The sequence below is a fragment of the Petaurus breviceps genome, unplaced genomic scaffold (assembly GCF_028583685.1).
Source record: "Petaurus breviceps papuanus isolate PSGF00001 unplaced genomic scaffold, PetGlider_PUasm1.0 530, whole genome shotgun sequence".
NCBI lineage: Eukaryota > Metazoa > Chordata > Mammalia > Diprotodontia > Petauridae > Petaurus > Petaurus breviceps.
This window is the reverse complement of record NW_027186360.1, coordinates 33,987-59,898: the sequence shown is the minus strand read 5'-3', so window position 1 is coordinate 59,898 and position 25,912 is coordinate 33,987. Positions and strand designations below refer to the sequence as shown.

The 25,912-nt window shown below is 51.5% G+C and overlaps 1 protein-coding gene across 1 annotated transcript in view; it reads right to left on the bottom strand.

Moving 5' to 3' along the window:
- The window catches only part of LRRC4B (leucine rich repeat containing 4B), a 34,734-nt gene extending 14,664 nt beyond the window's left edge, over positions 1 to 20,070 (bottom strand). The window contains exons 1-2 of the mRNA XM_069102139.1: positions 19,762 to 20,070; positions 16,652 to 16,992 (exon numbers count right to left, since the gene is read on the bottom strand). Of these exons, the coding sequence (XP_068958240.1) occupies positions 16,652 to 16,948 (297 nt within the window). The 5' untranslated portion in view covers positions 16,949 to 16,992; positions 19,762 to 20,070. The remainder of the gene's footprint in view (positions 1 to 16,651; positions 16,993 to 19,761) is intronic.
- Between the last annotated feature and the right edge of the window lie 5,842 nt (positions 20,071 to 25,912).

The window sequence follows — 25,912 nt, the reverse complement described above, 5'->3', positions numbered from 1 at the left end:
AAAATAAGGGCTGATTTATTTCCATTTTACCATTGAAGAAAGTGAGGCAAACAGAGTCATTAGCAGGTCATGCAGTTGGTTTGAACTTAGGTCTTCCTGAGCCTAGACCCAGCGCTCAATCCTCTGTCTCACCCAATCACCCCTAATAGCCATCTTTCCAAATGTGCCTCCCAGTTCTTAGAGCTCACGTTTCATCTTCGAATCGCCTTGACCCTGGTGCCATGAAGGGGTATTAAGGAGAGTGATATGGCCCCATTTGGGCAGCAATTGCTGGCCTTCCTTGTGATGCATCTCGTCCCGAACAGTCAACGGTGCCCCCAGGACTCGTAAGTCAGCCCGACAGTTTGGGAGTGGAGCCTGGGAGGAGACGCTGCCCACCCAATGCCATCACAGGCCCTCTGAGTCCTCCCCCAGTCCCAGGCCCCTCTGTCTCTCACACAGTCCATGCCTGGGACGCAAGGGGCATGGACCAGAGCCTGCAGAATTGCCCTGAGTTTGCCGAGTTGGATCCTCTGGACCCCAGCTCCTTGTGGTTAGACCTGCCCAGCTCTGGACTCTCCTGCTGGAAGTCATCTTGCTAACTCTGTCTAAGGCAGAAGGCCACCTCCCGTATGGGGCCTTGCTGGTTCCTGTGATCACAACCTGTCCTGACAATTTCTGACTTGGATGAAGGTGTGGCTCCTGAACTCTGCCTTGGAGGGGGGTCGTTTGTTGCACTGGAGATGACTACTGTGAAGGGCAAGAGCCTTGTCACCTACTCAGAACCGACCCATTGCTCCTCTCGGCTGACTGAGGGAGTGAGCGCCAGGCCCTGCACCATCTGGAGCTGGAAGGGGCCTCGAGGGCCATTGTGTTTAATCCACCAGTGATGGTACGAGAGCTGGGCTGGTGAAGGGTCTTGGCCTGGATCATAGATCAGGAGGAATTTGAACCCACATCTTCTGACCCCAAATAAGTTCTCTCCCCAATTCCAGATCCTAGATTATCAATCTCAGGGTCATCTTTGACCCCTCACTCTTCCTCATCCCACATGTCCAACCCATGGCCAAGTCTTGTAGGCTCTCCTTCCATGACACCTCACATCTGTGCCTTTCACTCCACTCATACGAGCACCGCCTTGTTCAGGCCCTGAACTATCATGCTAACCTCCAAACTGGCCTTGCCTCTAGTCTGTCCCCCTCCAATCCATCCTTCACACAGTGGCCAACGAGATACTCTTAGAGCCCATGTCTGACTATGATGCTACGTGACTTAAAACACTCCAGTAGCCCCTGTCATATAACACCCTTCACCTTCTGGCATCTGCCTCCCCTAGAAGGCCTATGACATAGCCCTCTCCTTCACATGCCCTACCTTCCAGGAGAACTGGCCTTCCTGCTATTTTTCACATGACAGTCCATCTCCACGCCTTTGCCCAGGCTGTCCCCCATGCCAGGAGTGCCATCCTTCCTCATTGCCATATCTTAGAATTTCTGATTTCCTTCTAAGCTCTGCCTGTCAGTTCAGGTGCTGCCTCCTCCCTGAGACCCTTGTGACCTGCCACCTCCACCCCGCCTCCCAGCCCCTTGTACTTCCCCCTCAGTGATTCCTTCCATTTTGTTATCTCCTTATAGGAATACAGGTGGGTCCCCAACCGAACAGAAGCCCCTCATGGCTATTGTGTTTGAGTTTCTATCCACAGTGCCTAGGACAGGACCTGATATGGAGCAGAGCTTAAAAATTGTTTTCTGATAAATAATAATACCCAAAAGTTACTAATGCTCTCCTCATTGCCATATTCTCTTCTCCATCTTCATTCTCTTCAGCCTCTCTGCAGCCTCCTGGACACCCTCTTCTCTGTAGGTTTTGGGGCATCATCTTCCTCCGGGTCTCTGGCCTCTTTTGCCACACAGTCATCTGGGTCCTGCCAATGACCACAGGTATCCCCCAGGGCTCTGTCCTGGGGCCTCTCCTCTTCTCCTTCTATATTATTTGCTCATTTATGATACAGGGCTCTTTCATATCCTCAGCTTTCTCTGTCTAGCAAAAAGAATCATTTTACCAAAATCTGACCTGTACCCACTGCCTGGAATGTCACTCATTCTCTTTCACTAATCCAAATCCTAATCATCCTTCAAGGCCTCCCTTGCTCTAGTCTCCCTCCCTGCCACAATCCTCTTGGCAGCTCCAGGCTTGCAGGTGCACTGTCCCTGCCCTCCTTCCTCTTGCCTTGTTCCCTCTGCTGTACATCTTGTCTCGCTCATCGTAATGAATAATTGTGCTTCATCGAGCACATTGATATCTACAATCTCATTAGATCCTCACACAGTTCTGTGGGGGATGTAGTGTAATCATTACTCCCATTTCACAGATGAAAAAATGGAAACAGAAAGTTTTTGTGATTTGCCCAAGCATTTGGGACAACGGAGTGGATGAGCCAGGACAAGCTCAGCTCTTCTGACTCTAACGCCAGTTCTCTTTTCATTATACCACACCTATGAGGGATGGATTCAAATCCTATCTGTGCTGATTTCTAGCTATGGGAAGTTGGGGAAACTCTCTGAACCTCCATTTGCTCACCTACAAAATGGGGACAGTGAACTAGCCAAGCTTCAAGGTCCCCACCTGCTCCAATATTGTCCTTTTTCTTCTCTAACTGGGTTATGATGTATCCCCAGACACACAGCCAGCATCAGGGACCACGCTTTTCTTTTTGTGTGGGATAATCAGAGAGTCTGGGGTTTGCCAAATGCTTTACATACAGGGTCCCTTTTGACCCCCACAATGAGCCTGGGAGTTGAGGGCTGCAGAGAAGGTCCAATGTTAGCACAGCTGCTTCAGAGGCAGGATTCAAACCCAAGTTTTCCTGACTCCTAGTTCAGCATTCTCTCCACTGCATCAATGCCCTTCTTCTTTAAGTATTCCCTACAGTGTCCAGCCCAGAAGAAGTGCTTGATAAACATAAATCTCACATAATTGTCCAAGGAGAATCTTTACAAATTGTATCCTTGTAGGCAGCAATACAGACGCAGGAATCCTGAGCTAGGAGTCAGGAGAACTGGACCCTAACTTTGTGTGTAATCGTGGGCAAACCAATTTGTCTTGGTGGGACTCAGTTTCCCCAACTGTAAAATGAGAATTCTTTTACCTTTTGATTTCTAAAGTCATTCTAGTTCAAAACAGACGTGATTTTATGATGGGGGGTAAGGGTAGCTTTAGAGTCAAAAGATACAAGTTCAAATCCTCCTCTGACACTTCACTATCCCTGTCACTCTGGACAAGTCACTCAATGTCCATCAGCTTCAGCTTCCTCATCTATCAAATCAGGGATTTGAACCCCTTTGGGGTTCCTTCAGTTCTGAATCTGTGACACTTGGAGCCTATAGAATTGTTTGTTACAGAGTAGATTCAAATAGAAGGTGCTACCTCGGCTTCCACTGAAATGGGAGTGAACTGACCAGGCAAGGATTGAGCCTTGGACCAGTTCTTAGAGGCTTGGAGACCTAAGCACCAAACAGATCTCAGTGAAAGGTGATCCCTCAGCCCAGATCTGGGGGGCTACAGTGTTACAGCTCTGCCTGGTAACAATGAATCACTGCCATGAGATCATTCAGAGAAATCAGGTAAGGCTTCAGTGGTGTCTGATCAGAAGGCAGGCCATTTGTCTCATGCTTCCAGGGGCTTGGTTTGGGGCTGTGGTGAAGGGAAGGATGGATTAAGGGAAGGATGGAAGACATTCTCAGTCAAACCAAAAGGTTCTGAGGACTGAAAATATTTTTAGAAACCCTGCTTTGCTCACTTTATAAATGTCACATGATCTCAGTTACTACTTCTATTTACACATATGACTCCTGGAACTCCACCTCCAGACCTGATCTCTTCCCCTGATTTCCTTATATCCATACTTGGCTATTTCTCCAGTCCCTTAACCAAGGGTGGTAAATGTTTAACAACTGGCTATGGGTGTGGTGTGGCAGGAAATGTATGCACAGTTTAATCTGCATTACCAATATTTTCTCCATCACTGCCTTAAGTCCAGACAATGAACAAAACAATAAATCAGCTCTCAGTTACAGCGCTTGCCAATTTTAAGGAATAAATGCTCACGCTGAAAATTTAACAACCAGCTCTTGGGAGCCTGTATGAGGTTGGCCCAGCACACCGCTGTCCCTGTCAGAGCTGAAACCTCTCTATCGCTAACAATGTAAACTTCAGCACATCAGGGTTGCATGGGCCTGAGAACCCCAACTAATTCAAATGCAAAATGGAGAAGTGCATTCACCCCCAACTCCGTGAGGCCGACAGTCCCCCAGCCTTGGCTTGAATATCTCCAGTGACAGGGAGCTTACTGAACCACCGACTCTTTCACTTCTAGGATCACAGAATAGTGGACATTGAAGGAAGCTTTGAAGCCATTTTGTCTAGCACTGGAACTTCACCTGTAAGAATCTGGGTTCATCAACTCTTCTCCTTGATAGTCACTGGCCCCTTCCCTCTTCCTGGTCCCTTCAGGCCTGAAATCTCTGGATCTTCCCCTCTTCTCTTTTCTCAACAGCAAGTCCACAAGCAGGTGCCACCCATTCTTTCCTTGTGATTGTCCACTGGGCTCCTCTCATTTTCTGTTCATTACTTCCTTTCATCACATGCATTCCCCCACGACCAAACTTCTTAGTCTGGCATTCAAACCCTTCCACAATCTGGTCCCAACCTATTTCCTATTTCCCGTTGCTATCCAGGGAATGCTCCCAGAATTCTCTACATTCTCCAAAAGCTCCCCTGCTTAAGCCCCACCTCCTTGACAAAGCCTTCCCCAACCTCTCTGGCTCTCCTGCTTCTTTTGATTTCCCCACTCTAAACTCCCAGGACCCTGTGCTCTCCCCCTGGCCATGCCCTAGGCTCTCTCCTACTGGGTCACCAGCTTCTGTTTCATCGTTTCTCCTGGGATCTGCGGCGAGGAAATGCTCTGTAAACATGAAAGCATCCAGCACTCATCTCATCCTACTTGCTCAGTGATCAAGACTGTAATCTCCTTGAAGTCAGGGACTGTCTTCTAAACCTGCTGGGCACCCAGAAGGTCTTGGCTTAGCATCCAAGACAATTGTTACAGTATCCTGGTTGATCTCCACATCACCTCCCACATTCATGCCCTTCTCAAACATCTCTGTGTGCTCATGGAACTCTGATCTAGAAGGGCTCAGAGGCATCCACTCCAGCCCCTGAAGCCCCTGAAGCACAGCAGGAATCTCTTTTCCATCACCATGGTCAAAGCTGTCATTTATCTGGCAAACACCTCTGCCTAAGGTATCTATCTCATGTGAGTCTCACAACGGCCCCATATAATTCTCATTTTATGGACTTGGGAGGCTACAGCTTGGGGGACTCACCAAAAATCATGAATCTGGGAGGTACAGAGCTTAAACCCCAGTTCTCAGAATCCACAGTCAGTGTTCTTCCCACTGTACTACAGCAATTATTCCCCTGAGTGTTGAGAGATGTTCTATTTGAACAACTGTAGGAATTAGGAACTCCTTAGTGACCAAAGAGGTCTGTTTTCACTTACGTAGAGTCAAGAGATTGATTATGTTGGCAAATGGGTGCCATATTTCAGGTTGGAGGTGGACTAGGTAACAACTATGATCTTCTCCCATCTGAAGATGAAATGGCTTTACCAAATCTGCCTCTTTGCATCTTCATGGCTTCTGGTTCTACCCTTGATGACTACACAGAATAAACAGGTCCATTCCTCTTTCACACAATGGCTTTCAAATATTGGGAGAGGTCAATCACCCGCTCCTCCTGCTCCCTCTTCCTCAACCTAAACATTTCCAGATCCTTCAACCACCTCTTAAGCAGAGTTTGAAGTCCTCTCTCCAGCCTGGTTATCCGTCCCTAGACACAGTCATGTATACAAATTTCCTTACAAAAATATAGTGACCAGAAGTAAACATGATATTTAATCAGTCGATCATCACACATCTATTAAGCTTTTGCTATGGACTACACTAGTCCTTATATCTTTCTGAGGGGTGGGAATGCAAAGACAAGATAGTGCCTGTCCTCAAGGAGCTTGCATTCTGCTGGAGGAGACAACATGGGCATAAATACACAATAGACACAAGGTAGTTTAGGGAAGGACACTAGCAGTTGGAAAATCAGGAAAAGCTTCTGAATGGTGACCACAGACTCCAGGTGCACTCTGTCCAGGACAGAGAATGGCAGACCTATCTTCCCTTGTTCTGGACACAAGTCTCTTAGGCAAGCCCTAAGACTGGCTTACCTTGTTGGCTTGCCTACCTCCTCTTCTATCCAAATTTATCTGAGCCTTCCCAGCCCTCTACCAAGTGGCTCTAGGTAAGCATTATAGACCAATATTTAGAGCAGCCTGAGGAAAACATAATTTGGTGGCCCTAATTGCCTATGAGATCAAATACAGGCTTGCTCTGAACACTCAGGACCTCCTCCTGCCTTTCCCACTTACTCTTCTGCCCACCCCTCCTCTCTTGTCTGCTTGGAAGACTCTCTATTCCCTGAAAAAGTTTTGTGCTTTCCACCTCTCAGTGCCAATCTCCCCAGCTGCATGTCCCTTCAGTTCTTCATCCAAATCCTAGTCATTTGCTGAGACCCAGGACATCTCATCTCTTCTAGCAAGCTTTTCTGGACTTCCTAGACACTAGGGATTCTCCCTCTCCTGAGACGCCTCACTGAGTACTTGTCACATACTGTCTATTATTAATTATCATTTCATATGTTTGTGTCTTATTTCCTTAATTGTACTGTGAACTCCTTGAGGGTGGTGACCACATCTCAGGTCTACTTAAATAGTTCCCGATAAAGGTACTAGATGGCAAAATTGATAGAGCTGGTCCTGGGGTCAGGAAGACTTGAGTTCAAATGTGGTCTTGGACTTTTTTTTTGCTTTTTGTAGGGCAATTGGGTTAAGCCCAAGGTCACATGGCTAGTTTTTGTGTTAAGTGTCTGAGGCTAGATTTGAACTCAGGTCCTTCTAACTCCAGGGCTGGTTCTCTATTCACTGTGCCACCTAGCCGCCCAGGTCTTGGACTTTTATTAACTGTGACCCTGAGTAGATCACTTAACCCTCTTTCCCTCCCTCCCTCCCCCCCCCCCACCCCTCCGTCCTTCCCTCCTTCCTTCCTTCCTTCCTTCCTTCCTTCCTTCCTTCCTTCCTTCCTTCCTTCCTTCCTTCCTTCCTTCCTTCCTTCCTTCCTTCCTTCCTTCCTTCCAACATTGAACACTGGGCTTCAGACTCAGAAGGTGATCAGTATTTGCTGAATGAGGAGGCAGCTGGTACCTGGGAGTCAGAGAACTGGATTTGGTGTCAGAAAACCCAAGTTCTCTCACTATGAACCACTTGACTCAGCCTCTCTGGAGCTAATTTTTGGCTTCTGTAAAGTCAGTACTCTAACACTTATATCTACCTTGAGAGCCTCCCTCTCAGGGTTACCTGAGGTGATATTGTAAGGGGAAAGAGGCTGCCCTGTAATTTCATTAGGGTCAGGAAAAGGCCCTTGAACAATGTCGGCTGCTTCTCTGCTCCCTCTGTCTCAGTAAGCTGCCCAGAACACGAAGACCTTTAGTGCCTCCTTGGAGGTCACACAGTCAGGAAGGCTCAGAGTGGGACCGGAACCCAAGACTTCCTAGCACCATGGCCAGTGCTCTCATCACTAAGCCTCTTCTTAATTAGCAACATTGACATAATGGACATCACTATGTAGGGGAAGCAAATGGGAACGTTTAAGGATTATGTGGACCTTCTCCTTGGGAGAGGGGGTACTGGGGATGAACAAGAAGTCCTCTGAAGTGCCCGCCTGATTCTACAGGCCTGTGATTTTTTATGAAAACCTCCAGGGGCTCCCCACTACTTCCTATTCTGGCACAGCTCATAGACCAGGCCATGCTGGACTGGGAATCGGGAACACCTGGGTTCAAATCCCTCCATCACTTTCTAGTGGTGAGACCTAGGGCAAGGCCATTTCTTTATCTATGCACCCACCTCCCAGGACTGTTGTGAGACCCAAAGGAGATACTGTTTATAAAGCCTTGGGCAAACCTTAGGCAGCTAAGAGGTACAGGGAGTCAAATGTTAGACCTGGCGCTGGGGAGACCTGAGTTCAAATCCTGTTTCAGACACTTAATCGTTCTGTGACCCTGGAGAAACCACATCATCTCTGCATGCCTCAGTTTCCTCATCTGTAAAAATAGGAAGAATTATAGCCCCATCTCTCAAGGGTTTTGAGAGGATCAAATGAGATATTTATAAACACTTTGAAAACTTTAAATAATAGAAATATTATTTATGTGATATGCACACATACATAGAAATATTAGTTATTGCCATTATTACTATAGAATGTCAGTGATTTGTATTATTACTAGATACCCTATCCTGGTACTCAAAGCCTACCACAGTCTGCTGCCACCATACTTCCTGCCTCATGTCACAATACTCTCTTGCTAAAATGGATAACTCAGCCTCCATTCTCCTCCTGCCCTCTCTTACACCACACCCTAGCTTAGGTCACCCCCTCCCCAGATCCAGTTTCCATCCTCTCAGGGGCCTTTTCCTCCAGGAAGCCCTCCTGGAGGCTCAAGTGGATTTCTTCTTTGTACTTTTCATAGACTGGCTTCTCATTATTTGTGGACACATCTTAGATCTCCCTGCCCTGTAAAACTGCTCCAGAATCCCAGGACTAGATAACTCTAGGGTCCCTCCAAGCTCTCAATGTCTGATCCTGGTCTAGCCAGGGCAGAGCACAGTAGGACCGCCGCCTCAGCCCCTCCTAATGCAGCCCAAGCTCTCAGTGGCTTTCAGGGAATTCCACAGCATACAGATGGCTCGTGTTATTTTTGCAGGCTACTCAAAACCCCAAATCTTTTTTCAGAAGAACACTCCAACCATGCCTCTCCCATCTTGTATTTATGATGTTGAATTCTTGAACCCAAGTGTAAGATTTACATTTTATCCCTACTAAATTTTACCTTGTTAGATTCAGCTCCTGGGGAGGTGTGTGTGTGTGTGTGTAGGAGTGGGGACCATGTTTGTTTTCAACTTGAATTCTCAGTAATGAGTACTAGTTTTGCACTCTGGAGCTGCTGAACAAACATATGCAAAATCTTTGATTTAATTACGCTTTAAAAAATACAGTGGTTTAAGCAGCTACCACGGGTAGGACCTGAGGCAGATAAAAGCTTGGGTGTGACAGACAAAGTCCCTGTTCTCAGGAGGCTTAGAGCCTAGTAAGCCAATATGGCAGGCACACAGGTCACTGGGGTAACTGTGAACCATGCTGCAGGTATTAAATAATGCACCAGAGGGCTGAGTGAAGTCTGATGGGGGCAAATGCTGTTGATGAGGGACCTGCAGGTGGTCTTTCATGGCCCAGTGAGAATTGCATAGGAAAAGGGCTGGAGGCAGGAAAGTCAACACTTATTTGAGGCACAGAGAGCTAGAGCCCAGGAGTGAGGAAGGTGCTGGCTGTGGAGGCAGGAGGTCTGCTTCTGTGTCCCAACTTCACCCCTTAGGAGCTGTGTGAGAAGACTTAGTTTCTCCAAATGTAAGGAGAAAATCATCGCCGAAGTGCCATCCTCCCCTCAAGGTAGTTACAAGGGATGCATTTTCTACATTTCACAAGGCTACAGAGATGGGAGGTAGGGACTGGGGCTCTGACCTATGGGGAGCTCCCTCCCAATCTTGACACCCCCTCTCAACAGAGCAGGGCAACCCCCGTTATGCAGGTTCAAGGCCCACAGAGTGCTGCCCAGGGCTATGAGGGGATCTTTCTGACTCCAGAACCAGTACTCTCCACATCCACATCAATGTTAGGATTTCAGCCCTGGATTTGGAATCTGAAGGACAGCCTTTAATAGCTGGGTGATCTGGGGTAAAGCACTCAGGCTCTGGCAATGTCAGTTCCCCCATCTGTCAAAAGAGAAGGGATTCTGAAACTATAAGGCACCAGAGAAGTATCTGCTATTATGCAGAAGGGAGGTGAGTGAGACAGCCAGGCCTGTCTGGGGTGCAAGGGGAAAGCGTGGACATGCTGAATTCAATCTGGAACAACAGTAGCAATAGCTAACACTCACAGATTGCCTCCTGTGTCCCAGGCATTGTGTGTGTGCACAGTGCTTCACAATTATCCTCTTGCTTGACCCTCACAAAAACCCTAGGAAGAGGGTGCTGTTATTATCATTCCTGTTTGACAGATGGGGAAACAGAGGCAAACAGGGTGCTGTGACTTGCCCAGAGTCATACAGATAGTAAGGACTTTGAAGCCAGGTTTAAACTCAAGTCTTCCTGACTCCCAGGCCTGGTTCTCTAGCCACTTGGCCATCTAGTTGCCCTATGTCTAGTGAAGCTCTGGTCCTGGGCAGGTCAGGTCCTGGAATAGGGGAGGGAGCCTCATGTCCCTCAATGACTCAGAGGGTAGGCTTTTAAGACATTACTTTTCCCCATTGTGTATTTGGCCTGATGTTTCCCCAAAGTGTCAGGCTAGATACACTAGAGCTATGGAAGGCCCAGGACCCCCGGCACCCTCCTCTCTGGGCTGGGGACAGGGATGTTGTCTGGCCAGAAGAGGGTGGTCAGAGAGGAGGTGACATCGAGCAGGAAGCCAGCATGCCTGGATTTGGGTTCCAACTCTGAACCTCCATCCACACACCTGGGTGACCCTGAGCACAGCCCTTCACATCTTGGAGACTCCATTTCCTCCTGTATAAAATGAATGCAATCATTTTGAGCCTGTCTACCTCCAAGGGTTCTTGTGTGAGGAGTACTCTGGAAAAATCCAGGTGCTTTCAGCAGTGTGAGCTCCCCAAGACAAAGCCACCCAGCAGATGCTACAAGGCGGGGGGATGGTGGGGATGGCTGCCCTGGGATGCTGTTTTTCTCTTCTGTATTCTTTATCACAAGAGAAGTCTTGGTGGATAGGGAAGAAGGATGGAAGGAAAGAGGGAGGGAGGGAAGGAGCAAAGGGAGGAAGGTAGGAAGGAAGAAGAGGAAGGAAATAAAGAAAGAAGTGAAGGAAGGATGAGGGAAGGAGGAAGGATAGGAGGAATGAAAGGTAGGGAGGAAGGAAAGGACAGAGGAAGGATGAGGGATGGAGAACAGAAAGGAGGAAGGAATGAGGGAAGGAAGGAGAAGAATGAAAGAAAGAAGTAAGGGGAAAAAAGGGAAGAAGGAAGGAAGAATGAAGGAGGGAGTGAAAGGAGGGATACAGTAGGGAAGGAAGGAGGGAGAGAAGGAAGGAGGGATTTATTCAGTGGTTACCATGTGTCAGGCACTACTATAATCACCATACAGATAAGTGGTTACCATGTGTCAGGCACTACTATAATCACCTTACAGATAAGTGGTTACCATGCATTAGGCACTACTATAATCACCTTCAGATATTATCTCATTTGATCTTCACGACAATCCTGGCAGGTAGATGCTATCATGACCCCCATTTTACAGATAAAGAAACCAAGGTCCAGAGAGGTTCAGTGACTGACCTGGGGTCACAGAGCGCACAAGTGTTTAAGGCTCGATTTGAACTCAGGTCTTCCTGAGCCCAGATAGTGGAGGAAGATGTTTAGAAATGAAGGGGATGTTAAAAACAAAAGGTGCCAATTTTTAAAAACACTCAATACCACTTCTTTATGTGATATGCACACATACATAGAAATATTAGTTATTGTTATTATTACTATGGAATGTCTATAGAATACTGCCCCACCCCGAACTCTCTTTAGAATATCCCAGGATCGTTCAGTACAAAGAGACGAACAACGGGCAGGAGCCAGAAGTCTCTGTCATTGACTGTGTGACCTTGGGCAAGTCACCTCCCTCTAGGGCCTTTGTTTCCTCTTTGTGAAAAGGGGATGGGGAGAACTTTGAGATCTAAGGTTCCTTCTGTGGCTTCATGGGTAGAACCACAGAATGGCAGCATCTCTGAGTCTTACCCAACCAGCCCTTCTCCAGTGGGGCTGAGGAGAGGTCCTCCAGGGAGGGGCAGCCTGTTTCACCCTGGACAGTTCCCAACCCCTAGGGACTTCTCTGACGTTCTCCCCCAGGCTCCTGCTCTTTCCTCTGGGGCCAAATAGAAAAAGTCCACTCTTCTCCAATAGTCCTGAAAGAAAAGCCATCGCCTTTCCCCCGAGACTCCTGTCTCTAGGCTGAATGTGCCCAGTGCCTCAAACAGCTCCTCAGATGTCATGGCAGCTGAGATTCTCCATCCTTCTGGCCATCTCTGTCTGGACCCCCTCCATCAGCCCACTAATGTCTTTCCTAAGTCCTGGGCCTCAGGACTGAACCAGAGAGGTCTCTAGCTGTGGTCTTCCTGGAGCCGTGCGCTTCCATGTAGCCCAAGTTTATGCTAGATTTTATGGTTTCCACATCCCACAGATCACTCAGATTGAGCTTGTGACCCACTAGAACACCCAGATCCTTGTCAGACAAAATCCCGTCTCACCCTGATGCCCCATCTCATCCATGTGACCTCAGCTTTTGGAACTGGGGTATAAGACTTTGCATTTATCCCTCTGGTGAGATTTCACCTTATTAGATTTAGCCTAGGGCTTTAGCCTGTCCAAGTCTGTCTGGATCTCGACTCTCATGCCGTGTGTTTGCTGTCCCTGCCAGCTTGGTATCATCTGCAAGTCTGATGAGTGGGCCTTTCCCCAAGTCACTCACTGACCACCAAGAGAAAGCCAAGTCAGCTCCGTGGGGGCACTCCAGTGGAGACCTCCTGCCATGGTAACACCGAGGCTTCTGTCTAAATGTACTAGCATGGAGCCATTGATAGCCGATAGCTCATCAAAGGCTGTCAACGATACCTGAGACATTGTCTTCCTCTGCCAGGGAGCTCCTCGTCCAGAAGGGACTCGAGGTGAGCCAGGCCTGACTTGTTGGAAAGGCAGCCCCCTGGTGCTGGTGTGTGGTGGTCTGGGCCCTCCCAGGCATTCACAAAGGCCTTCCTTATACCAGAACGTTAGCCAGGAAGGAAAGACAAGCCCGAGGGCCAGAGTTCATAGAGCCTGTCGGCTTCCTTTGCTGAAGCCTGAGACATGGGCCCTCCCCTAGCCCCGTGGTGTGGCGCCTCATCCATTCTCCAGTCTCTACACAGCTGCCCTGACAGGGCCTCAGCAATGGTACTTCCAGAGACAGAAGGCCATGAGCATTTAGGATCTCATTGGATCTGCACAACAGCCCTGAGATTGGTGTTATTAGAATCCACATTTTCCAGGTCAGGAAACTGAGGCAGGCACAGGTTCAGTGACTATGGGGGACATTGGCTCTGCCCTGTTAACCTCCTCTGGCTTCTGAGGGCCCTGCTTTGAGGTTTGCTAGCTGGAGGGCCACGGGCAGGATCCTCTATTACCTGGGCCTCATTTGGCTTGTCTGCCCAACAGGAGAATTTGTTCTGTCTCCCTGATCCTTCAGGGACTTGTCACTATACCTCGAAGGCCACTCCCTCCATGCAAGCAGCCCCGCTGCTCCAGAGGACAGAGCCTCTGTGGATGGTCTATAGGCAGTCTCTGAGCTCTGCTGAGGTCACCCAGGGATCAGCCACCATGGCTGCAGCCCATTCTCCGGCTGGTGCTACTCCCAGGCTACCACACTGCTTTTGATGAAAGTGTGTGCACAAGCCTGGTTGGGAAGAGTCAGCAAGCACTGCACATGGAGAGCTATGGCTTCTCCTGGCTGAAAGGACCTTGGAAATTTGATCATAAAGGTGATTAATACTGATACTATCCAGTGTTTATACAGCACCTCCAAGTCAGCAAAGCCCTTTACAAACATCATTTCATTTGATCATCGAAGCAGCGCTGGGAGGGAGGTGCTGTTATCATCCTCATCCTAGATGAGGAAACTGAGACTCAGACAAAGTCACTTGCCCAGGGTCACAGTCACCATCTGAGGCCAGATTCCAACTATGGTCCTCCTGACTGCAGGACCAGAAATCCATCCACCTCTCACCTAGCTATCAATGGCCGCCCATACTTCAAGTGCTGTGGAATTGGGGAAGAAGGATGGGTTCCAGGGAGGCAGATTTTGGCTGGAAACCAGGAAGAACTTGCTAACAATTAAAGCTCTCCAAAATTGGAACAGGCTGCCTCAGTAGGTAGTGAGTTCTCTGTCCCTGGAGATCTCCCAGCTGAGGCTGGATGGCCCCTTTCCTAGATGGTGTGGAGCAGATTACTGTTCAGATATGAGTTGGCTTTGGTAACCTCTGAGGTTCCTGTGAGCTCTGAAGATCTTGGGGAAGGGGGACACCCTGCACTGGGCAGTTGGTTGGGCAGCATGCCCTCCAAGACCCCTTCCAGCCTGAGCTGCCTGGGCTCTTTCAGAAGGGCTTTGTAACTTCCCCCAAATATTTTCACAGACATTTATCAGTCTTCCTTCTGCCATGCCTCCTCCGGCCCGAAGTGGACCCTGGGCTTCTGGAGACTATGCCAGCCAAACACAACTTCCTGCAACTGAGCCCAACGGAAAGGCTCCCCATGCAAGTGTCATGGCTCCCCTTTGCTCCAAATCCTTCAGTACCTCCAAATCCCTGCTGCCTACCAAGGCAAAGTCACACTCTTGCCTGGCATTCAAGGCCCTCCATATTCTGGTGCCACATTCCAGCCTCAGTTCCCAGGACTCCTTGCCATGTGCTCTACGTTTCAGCCCAGAGACAGTCCCTCAGAATCACAAAACCACCAACCCCCTCTCCCAAAAGAATACCTCCTCCATTACTTGAAACAGTCAGTTATCCAGCCTTCCTTTGAAGACTTCCAGTGAGAGATGACCACTCTACTTTGGGATGGCTCTAATGACCTTGAGAAGCAGCTCTCCTCTCTCCACCTTCCCCCACTGCTTCTTTTCTGTCCCTCTGGGGCCAGACAGGATGTCTGTCCTTTCTCCACTTGCCAGCCTCCCAAACACTTGAAGATGGAGGTCATGTTCCTCTGAGCCTTCTCCAAACTGAGCCTCCCACTGATGCCCATATGGCATGTCCTGAGGCCCTTTGGCACTGTGGCTGCCCAGCCTAGGAACGTCCTGATCCAACTGTGGTGGCCAGAGCCACACACCGCACCTCATGGGGGCCTGGCCACAGTCTTGGCAGCCTTTGCTCCCATGATTCCTCAACTCTGCCCTCCTCTCCAGGCACCACCTCCTTTGATCCTCTCCCTACCCTGGCACAGCCTGCCCTCTGCTGCTTGCAGCATTCTTATGTGTGGATTATGTACTCCAGGTGTGTGTGTGTGCGCGCGAGCGAGCATGTGTGTCTGAGACAGACTGAGTCAGAGAGACAAAGGAGAGACAAACAGGAGGAGACAGACAGAAACAGAGAAGTTTTCTTGGCTCTAGCAGTTCTCAGAGAGCCTGTGACAGGCTTGGACTGTCCAGACACCCCAGATCCTGCAGCTAGGAAGCCCCTGCTCCCAGGCTGCCAGTGACAGAGCTGCCAGGCTGGTGTGGCTTGGTCATTCTCCTACTTTGGACTTGATGGTGCCTCTCCCCCCCCCCCCCCCTTAGGCTTGTGTCATCTGTCCCTCCATCATCTCTAAATCTACACTTCTGTACCTGGGCCTTGCGGTATAACCTCGGGCAAATCCCTTCCCTGGGGCCTCAGTTTCCCCTTCTGTAAGATGAGGGAGTTGGACTCAGGGATCTGTAGGGTCCGTTAGGAGTCACTGAAGTCTAGACAAAGCGTTCAGCTTGACAGGGAAGGTATAGAGAGAGACCCAGGGACGTGAACCCTGGTCTCAGGACCTCCCTCTGCCCTCTGCTTCAGAGAAATCTTCTGGGGAAGCCCTTCCCGGCTCCCCGTCTGACACCGAAAGGGTAAGAGACTAGAGATGGACGAGAGTCAAGAGTCCCAACTGCTCGGGGGACAAGAGAGCGCAGCCGAGAGGTGGGAGTCCCCCAGGGGCGGGGGCTGAGCCCTTCCGCCGGTGGGAGGAAGCGGGGCTGGCGCGCACACGCTGGAAGGGTGGGACGGAAAGGCTTGGCCACACCCACAGAAAGCAAGAATACGGGACTTGTGGCGCACGAAGAGGGAGGCATCTGAGACCCAGAAACTCAGGGTTCTTAAAACAGGAGGAATCAGAGGAACGCCTTCGTAGTGGTGGGAGGCACCGGAGATCCCTTCTGATCCTACAAATGGGAAAACTGTGGCCCACGGAGGGTGGAAGGGCCTTGCCTAATGACCTGATCCCGGCAGCGATCGGGCTTATGCTCTGAGGTTGTCAGGTCACTCACGAAGGCTACAGATTCCATGGTGGGACAGTCCCGTGGTGAGGAGGGGTTGCCTATTATAGACCCTAAGCCCGTCTCCCTTTTCGCTCTTCTCTCTGGCTTCAGACACTAATGAGTTGGGTGAACTGGGCATGGAATTTCTCTTCTCTGACTGAGCCTCAGTTTCCCCATCCATAAAATGGAGATAACCCTACTGACTGTGCCTCCCCGACAGAGTTGTGAGAATACGGTTCTGTAAACCTGAAAGCACCATCAGAAACTCGAGAGGCGGCCAGGCCCCGCTTCTCCCCCACGGCGGCCCCTGGGCGGCCCAGGCCGACCAGCTCGTCTCCCTAAAGCCTAATGTCCAGGCCAAACAGCCCCAGCTTCCTCCCACACCTCCAGCCCAGAAGGCCTAGCCTCGGAACCCCGCGGCCCGCTGCTCACCTGGATCCCATTCTCCTGAAGGTTCAAGTATCGCGTGTTGACTGGGATGCTGGCCGGAACCTCAGCCAGCTCCCTCCGAGTACAGATCACCCGGCTGGCCTGGTTGCTGCAGGAACAGGCTGCCGGGCAGGATGTCGCTGGTGGGGACCCCCCTCCAGCAGCTGCCGCCAGGGCCGCGCCACCCCCGCCACCCCCCAGCTGTGGGGAGCAGAGCCAGAGGAAGAGCAGGGCCCCTCGGGGCCAGGACATCCTCCCGGGGAGCAGCAGGGGCCACGAGGAGCTGCAAAGACGAGCCATCCTCAATATTCATGCTCTGTGGGGTGGGCTGGTGTGCTGGGGGGCTGTGAGGAGACAGAGAGACAGAAGAGGAAGGGATGTGATTAGCAAACCAGGCTCAGGGTCTCGGCAGCCCTCCCCCAACCTCCTGTCTTCAAGGAAGAGATCCACAGGGATTGGAAGGTCCCCGGAGAGCCCCATGTTAGAAACCTGCAGGAGGAAACCGTCCCAGAGAGGGGCAGGGTCCTTCCCAAAGTCACACAGCTAGCCTGGAGATGAGTTAAGCCAATCCTCTCATGTTTCAGATGAGAAGACTGAGATCCAGAGAGGTGGCCATTTACCATTGTCAGGGCACCTGTACACACACATGCACACACAGCTTCCTCGTCTAGAGAACCTGCATTGGGTTTATTAGTACTAAGAGAAGAGTCAGGCAAGAACTAGGAGAGCAGAGAACAGACCTCCTGGGAGAGATGGATAGAGGTGGGGGAGACAGAGGGAGGGGCAGCAATAACATGGGACAAGGGCCAAAGGTGAGGGAGAAGGACCTGGGGGCTGGGACCCCTGGCAGTGCCCTGGGGAGAGGGGCCTGGGGGCCGGGACCCCTGATAGTACACAAGGACAGGGACCTGGGGGCCGGGACCCCTGGCAGTGCCCTGGGGAGAGGGGCCTGGGGGCTGGGACCCCTGGTAGTGACCTGGGGAGAGGGGCCTGGGGGCTGGGACCCCTGGTAGTGACCTGGGGAGAGGGGCCTGGGGGCTGGGACCCCTGGCACTAGCCCTTTACTCATGGGGGGGAAGGGGGCAAGGGGCAAGGAATCTGGATTTCCTCGGCCTCTTTGGCCCTCAAAACCTCAAGCTAGAGTAGAGGGGAAAGAGAAGGGGGGTGGTTCACTCTCCTATCATAGAGGAGCTTGGGAGATCTATAGAGGAGAGGGATGTAATGAGGAAGGGGCATGGGGGGGGGTTGGGAGAATAAGGGAGGGAGCAGGACAGTTATGGGAAAGCAATAACTAAAGTAAAGAGAAGGTGGGGGAGAGGACTAGGGGAGATGGGAAGGGGCTGGGGCATCTGGAGGGAGCTGTCAGTAGGGCATATAGTATGGAAAGGGAATTGGGAGGGGAGAAAGGCCTACAAGTGGAGGAGACCTGTAGGGAAGGAGGGACTGAAGGGTGGGAGAAAGTGGGGAGCTTGGCTCAGGTCCTACTGGGAGCTGTTTTATCCCTTCCCTGACCTATTCTCCTCTAGAAGGGAAAGAGGAGGCCCTCACTGTTGTTTCCTTTCCATTTGCCAATTCAGTGGTTTCTGGATCCTCCCCCCACCCCAGGTCTAACCCACCCATCTGAATGCCCACACCGCCCCCCATCAGCAGACACAGGAGCCCAGGCCGATTCAGAGACACACACGTCTCTTCCTCCTGACTCTTCCAACATATACACCAATCCAACCCAACATGGCAGATCCTGGACCCAGATCACCAAATGTAGCCCTTTGGTTTTACAGATCAGGAGGAGAGGTGACCTGGTAGTGGTTACTATAGCCCAGAGAAGAGCTACCAGGTGAAGCCAGGGACTCTGCTGATTCCAAGGAGACCTTCACACACACACACACACACACACACACACTCTCTCTCTCTCTCTCTCTCTCTCAGAAACACACAACACACTCACACACACACTCTTTCTCACCACACTCTTACACACATTCTCTCACACACTCTCTCACACACACTCTCACTCACACTTTCACACATATACACACTCTCTCACATACACACTTTCTCTCACACACTTTCACACATACACACACTCTCATGCACACTCTCTCACACACACTCTCTCACAACACACACACTTTCACACATACTCACTCACACACACACACACTCCCCCAAACAACACCAGCCCAGCTCTCATACACACAGATGCACCAAACCACACGCATCCCAGCAGACTTAGGCAATCCCTCTGCACAGTAACACAATGAACTCAAACTGATCACATAGCACACTAATAGACACACGTCGATACCACACATTCTGTGCCATTGTAAATGCTGATGCCAACTGACCCACCCTCCCAAACATCGCCACAATACACCTTCACACTACAGACACACACACACATCAGTGCCTACACCACCCCTCGATACCCTTGATTCAGCAGAACATGGTGACACACACACAAACCCTAACACACACCACACACCCACACGGATCCCCAGGGCTGCACCTGCCAACCCCCTCCCCCAATCTCACCAATAGTATAGACAAGGGCTCAGCAGAACACGCACACACCTGGGCAGAAAGACAGACACAGAAAGACAGACACAGTCACTGGCATCGTGCCACCCTCCCCCTTGGGTGAACGCGCGCGCGCGCACACACACACACTCACACACACCTCTGCGAATCAGAACCATGCTCTATCTCTGCCTGCCCCCTGGGTCTCTGTGTTCATCTGCAGATCTCCTATTGACTGGGTATGACAGTTAGGGGTGGCGGCTGTACCCCAGTTCCTGGGGCTCCCCCATCTAGGACCCTCTTAAAGCAGAGAGGCGAAACTCCAGACTTGGGTAGGATGGTGGGGGTCGGCCCTTCTGCTGCCCCCAGAGTCTAGGGGCACGTCCCCACAGAGGCCCTCCCTCCTAACCTAGACAAGAACATCCCCTTCTTAACTGTTCCCAATCCTCCCGGCGGCTCCTTCCCCACCCCATCTCTATTCTCTATCGTTTTCTCCTTTTCTCCCTACTACCTGTCTCTATGGGTTTCACTCTCTCCCTCCCTTCCCTTTCACCACCCACCCACCTGCCACCCCCATAGTGAGGTGCACTCACCCCAGCAACTCCGGATTCCTTCGGGGCAAGAGGTCCCCCTCTTCCCGCCCTCGGGCCCCCCCAGCACATGCCTTCCTCAGGGGTTCTCTGTGGTTCCCTCAAGCTCCAAGGAATTCCCCCCTTGGCAGTGGTTGGGGGGAGGGGCGTAAGGCTGTCCTGGGTCTCCCCACGCCCCCCCCCCCCCCGTTGGATGGGAGACTTGTGGATGCTGCAGTAGTCCCTTTCTCTGCCTCTCGTGGCTCCTTTCACCACTCAGGGTCCCCTTTCCAGACTTCTCTCTCCCAGCTTCCTTTCCCTCCACCCACCCCCCTCCCCCTCCTCTCCTCCTCTGGATTCCTTTCTCCTTCTCCACCTCTCTTGCTTTCCCTTCCCCCTCTCCTCCTTCCTATGTCCTCCCTCCCCCCCTCCCCTCCTTAGGCTCTCCCTTCTCAGTGTATCTGCCTTGCTCTCCTCCCCTTGGCTTCTCCCCCTCCCCCCACCTCCCTCCTTCCATCTCTCTTTCCTTGGGTCTCAGTCCCTAAGCCTCTGCCCTGTTTCCCCTAGTCGGTAGTCGGATGGTCAGGGTGGTCGCTGGGTCACTGTCTCGGTTTCTCTGTCTGCCTTGTCAGTGCATCTCTCTGGCTCTGCTCCCCCCCTCTCTCCTCCCCTCCCTTCTAGCCTTCATCTCCTTCAGCTCCTTTCCTCTGCCCTCCCTCCTTCTCTGCCCCTCAGATTCCCAAAGATTCTCTCTGGCTCTCTGTCTGTCTCTGCGGGTCTCTGCCCTTTTTCTGGCGGTGTCTGCCTTTCTCCTCCCGGTTCTGGGCTTTTCCCTCTCTCCCTCTGGCTGTCTCCCTCAGCTCCTGCCTCTGTCCCTGGCACTGTCCCCCACCCCCACCCCCACTCTGTCTCTGCCTCCTCCAGCACTCAGGCTGCTCTCCCTCTCTGCCTCCCTCTCTCTTTCCTCTTTGTGCAGTGATTAGGGTTTCTGGTCACACGACAGTGCAGAGCCAAGCCGAGACCCAGTTCTCTCCTTCTCCCTCTCCCTCCCCTCTCCTCCCCTTCCTATCCCCCTCCCCCTTCCTTGGGGGAGGCTCAAAGTGGGGAGGGCTTGCAGCCTTTCCCCTCCTCCTCCTCCTCTGGGGCTCCTGGGGGCGGAAATAACATGAGGAGAAACCTTCCCAGTCCCAGAGACCTCCCTCCCTACATCCTTCTCCGGTCTAATCAAAGACCCTGTTATCTAATTAACCCATTGGTTCTGGCTGGGCAGCTGAAGAGAGAAAGAGGGGGTTGGGGGAGGGGTGGGGGTGGGGGCTGCTGTTTGGTCCCAGCCTGCACTCTACACCCATCCTTCCACTGTAGCTCTAAGTGGGATCTGCAGATCTACCCCCACACCGTATTTGGGATGAGACCCCCCCCCCCAGACCCAAAGATCCCCCTCCCACTTCATACTGTTCTCTATGGAGTGTATAGCCTGGGCATACACACACACACACACACACACACACACACACACACACACACACACACTCAGGGGCACCCCCACCCCCACAACATCTTCACCCACAGTAATCCAGGGTACACCCTTCCTTCTTCTTTTCCCAGCCCCCCCCCCCCAGGCCAAAGAAAGCTTCCCCTCCAAGACAGCCACATAGTCGAAAGTCATCTGCACTGTGACCCTGCCCTTAGGAGCCCCATACAAATTAGGGCCCAAAGATTGGCCCCCATCCACTACAGAGGCACCCACTCCATTTTCCCCCATACATGCCACAGACATGCTCTCTCAGGCCACAGGGCTATGGATCTTGACGTTCTCCAGACCTTGGCAACCCCACCCCCGGTTAGCCAACACACTACTACTGTACAGTCGGAGACCACAGACAGCCCAGCTCCACAGACCAGGCTCTCATCTCCTCCTCCATAGATACAGCCATGAAGACAGGCACTCCCCTCTACCCTGCCTGCTGCCCCCCCCAGCTCCGCCCGCGTACACCAGGGATGCCTTCCTCCTGAGCCCCCTAAGTATCTCCAGCTCCAGCCCTGAACCCTGACGTGGCCTCAGTTTTCTCATCTGTAAAATGAGGGCTGTGACTAAATGCTCTCAGAGGTCCCTTTCGTCTCTAAATCCTATGATCCTATTATCACAAATTAATTCACCCTCCTCTGCAGTAGACCTCTCCCAAGTGATGCCAAAGAGAGGGGAAAGAGCCGTGTTCCCAGATCCCTCGAATCAGCAACATCCACCTGGCCACACTCCTTGGCCGAGTGTATCTAGACCCTGCCACGCCCCAGGACACACAAGAGTGTACCTGCCTCCATGTCCGTCCCCCCCCACACACACACACCAGGACACACAACAAGGGTGCCTGCCTCCATGTCCCCCCACACACACACCAGGACACACAACAAGGGTGCCTGCCTCCATGTCCCAAACACACACATGTATACACACCAGAAAACACGAGTGTGCCTGCTTCCATGTCCTCCCCACCACACACACCAGAAAACAACGAGTGTACCTTCCTCCATGTCCCAAACAGGTACAGACACATAAAAGGGATACTCACTCCCTTGTGCACAGCCTGTGGGTATATGCCCACCCCTGGTTGCCAGCCCTATCTGCACACCAAATCTACCCATCCTCAGTTACGCCCCCCCACCACACACATGCATGACCACTCCTAGGCCAGGACTACACCTGAGATATACCAGCAAACCCCAGGCCACCTGCCCTCCGCTCCCCCTTCTGATGACCCTGTCCTCCCAGCTCAGGCCTAGGGCTCCATATCTAGTAGCCCAAGGGGGGGCTGCCATCCCACTGCCACTTATTCCACAGAAACAAATGCCGTGCTGAGGCCACGTCCTCTCATTCCTGGTGGCACAATGAGTGGAGAAGGATGTCCTGAGAGTTGGGAGTGCAGGGTCTGGACTGGTCTTTGTGCCTAATGCTGTGTGGCCTTGGGTAGGTCCCTTTCTTCCTCTGAACCTTGATATGCTCCTGTGTTCTAAGGTTCTTGACTGCTCTGAACAGGCTGAGATGCTAGGATGCTCACAGAATTCCCTTGTTCCACCAGAAGAACAGCTCCAACGGCCTACTCCCTTCCACGCCATTGTGGGAGACCCCACTATAAGTCATCCTTACATTCCCAGCCCCTCAGTGGGTCTCACACAACTCAAGGGACTTCTCCCTTCCCCCATCCCATAAGCAGGGGAAGAAGAGAGGAGGAGATGAGAGAGGCGGTGACCTCCCTCTCTATCCATAAAGAGAAAGGCAGACACGCAAGAAGGAGATGGTTCCAGAGACACAGAGGAAGTGGAAAAATCAGATAATGGGGACCAGGGAACTGGAGAGAGGCAGAGAGAAGGGCAGCAGGGCCACGGGGAAAGACCAAAACCCAGAGAGAAAGATGGCAGATGGCAGAAGTCACACCAAGCGGGTGGAGAGAGGGACCCGAGGAGCACACAAAGACACTGAAAATCAGACAACAGTCAATGCAGGGAGCTGGCAGTGAGAGAGGGCCCACCAAAGACCTTGGTGAAGAGTTCAGGCTTGGGAAGTCCTCAAGGTTTGGGCCCAAGAGTCAAGAAAGGAGGGCCAGGAGCAAATCTCTAGCCCACAGAATCCGCAGGCTGTAGCTGGAACTCAAGAGAAGAGATGCGCCTTGAGGCCAGAGACTATGGTCTCTTCTTGGTGCCTGGAACACAGTGGTCGCTTAATAAGTGCTTGAGTGGTTGAATATCAGAGCTAGAAGGCACCTAGCATGGAGAAGAGAGGCTGGAGTTGGGAGGACCCTTAAGACATAAAGCAAAGGACACACGAGTCAGAAACACTGTAAAAAGCAGAGCCCTCTATCTTCATACACGACTGTGACTGGAATAATCCCTGCTCCTTCCCGGTTCTACAGCGTCTCCCCTCCGATGGCCACCAGCTAATGAACGTCCTCTCTTTTTCTTGCCTAGACTATGGGGAGAGCCTCCCAAGGGCTTTTGGCCTCTGGTCTCCTCCCTCCATGACCTTTCATGCTTGACTTGAGAACCTTCCCCATCCCACTCTTATGGCCGCACCACTTCCCTAACTTTGGGGGCTCCCACTGCCACCAGTGACCTCTGGCGTTTCCTCAGTCCTCACCTCTGCAGCCTTAGGCACCACTGGTAGCTCTGTCCTCCTGAATAGTCTCTTGTCTCTAGGCTTTCAGCACCCCCCTCATTCTGCTGGTTCTCTTCCTTCCTCTCTGACCACCCCTTGTCTGTCTCCTTTGCCAGATCCTCTTCCTAATTGTGCCTTCTAATTAGGAGTCCCTCAGGGTCCTGTCCTGGACCCTCTTCTCTTCCTCTGTACTCCTTCACTGGGTGATCCCATCAGCTCCCAAGGATTTAATGATCATCTCTATGCTTATGAGCCTCAAAACTGCCTTTCTTGTCCCAATCTCTCATCTCCAACCGCCTTTCAGACATCTCAAACTGGACGTCCAGTAGACACGTTAAACTAAACATGTCCCACATGGAGCTCATTCTCTTTTCCCCAGACCCTGCCTCCTCCAACTCCTGCCTTTCCTATTGCCATATCACGCCCTCCTCCCAGTCTCTTGGGCTCTGGACCCAGGAGCCAGCCTGGGCTCCTCTTTGTCTCACACCCCTCATATCCAACATGGTGCCAGGACCTGTTGATTTCACTTCCGTACCAATCTCTCCAACATGCTCCCTTTTCTGCTCTGATGCTGCCACAGCATGGTGCAACCCCCATCACCTCCTGCCTAGATAACACCATAACTGCCTCGATTCAGCCACCACAGCCATTTCCCAAAGAACAGTTTCCCTTATTCCACCTTCCTACTCGATTAGCTCTAATACAAAATCCTCTGTTTGGCATTTGATGTCCTTCATAACCTGGCTCCTTCCTCCCTCCCTAGTCTTCTTACACCTCACTCCCCACTTCATACTCCGGGGTCCAGTGACTGGCCTCCTGGCTGTACCACAAACCAGATTCTCCTTCTGTCGTCTCCAGGCTCTCTCTCTGGATGTCTCCCCATGCCTGAAATGGTCACACTTTCCATCGCTGCCCCCTGCTTTCCCCGACTTTCTTCAAGTCCCAGCTAAGATCCTGCGTCCCAAGGGAAGCCTCCCCCACCCCTTTTCATTCCAGTGCCTCCCTTGGTGAATCATTTCCTACTTATCCCATCGATAGCTTGTTTGCATATATTTGTTTGCTTGTCTCCCCCATTAGACTGTGCACTTGCCTCCCTTTGTATCCCCAGAGCTCAGCATAGAGCCCGGCACATAGTAGGCACTTAATCCATGTTCATTGACTGCCTGCCTTTAGAATAGAATGTAAACACAAGCTGCATATGCAATCTGGTTCCAACCTACTTGTCTAGCCTTATCTCGTACTCCTTCCCGTTCACACATGAGAGCCAAGCTGGACCAGTCTTCTGTTCCTTGTTCTTCTCCTGTGGTGTTTTAAGATTCTGTTCTCCCCTCATCCCATTTAATTTCTATCTGTCAAAGTCCCTTCCTTCCAAGCCCAACTGTGCAGATTCCCTCTCTCCCACTAAACACACCCCACTTCCCGGAAGTGCTCCTAACCCTCCAATGATGCCTCATGATCCTCCTCCACAGCCTCCCTCCACTGACAGTCAGTGTCTCCTAGAGTCAGATGGGCAGCTTCTGTGACTACGTCTTCTTACCCCTGCCTGGACAACTGACCTCATACATAATGACGACATAATAAATACTTGTTAAATTAAATGAAACGTCAGAGCTGGAGTGGGCTCTAGAACGTGGTATGTCAAAACTGGAGGAGGCCATAGGACCTAGAATCCCCAAGTGAGGTGGTCTGGATTTTAGGGTCAGAATAGAAAATAATGGAGACTTCGGAATGTAGAGCATCAGAATTAGGAGAGATCTTACAGCTTGGAACTCTCTGTTGAGTAGCAGGGCTGGGAGAGACCCTAAAACCAAGAATGTTAGAGCCTGAAGGAACCTTAGAACCACCGATGGCGGAACTGGCAAAGTCCAAGGTTCAGAGAGAGAAGGCGAGAAGTGTAACAGATGTTAGGGCACAGAACAGAGAGCTGAGATGGGAGAGATCTTGGGACAAAGAGAATCAGAAGCGTGAGGGAGCTTAGAACACAGAACATCGAAGATGACTGGCCCTTACACTTCAGAGCCAGAGGAG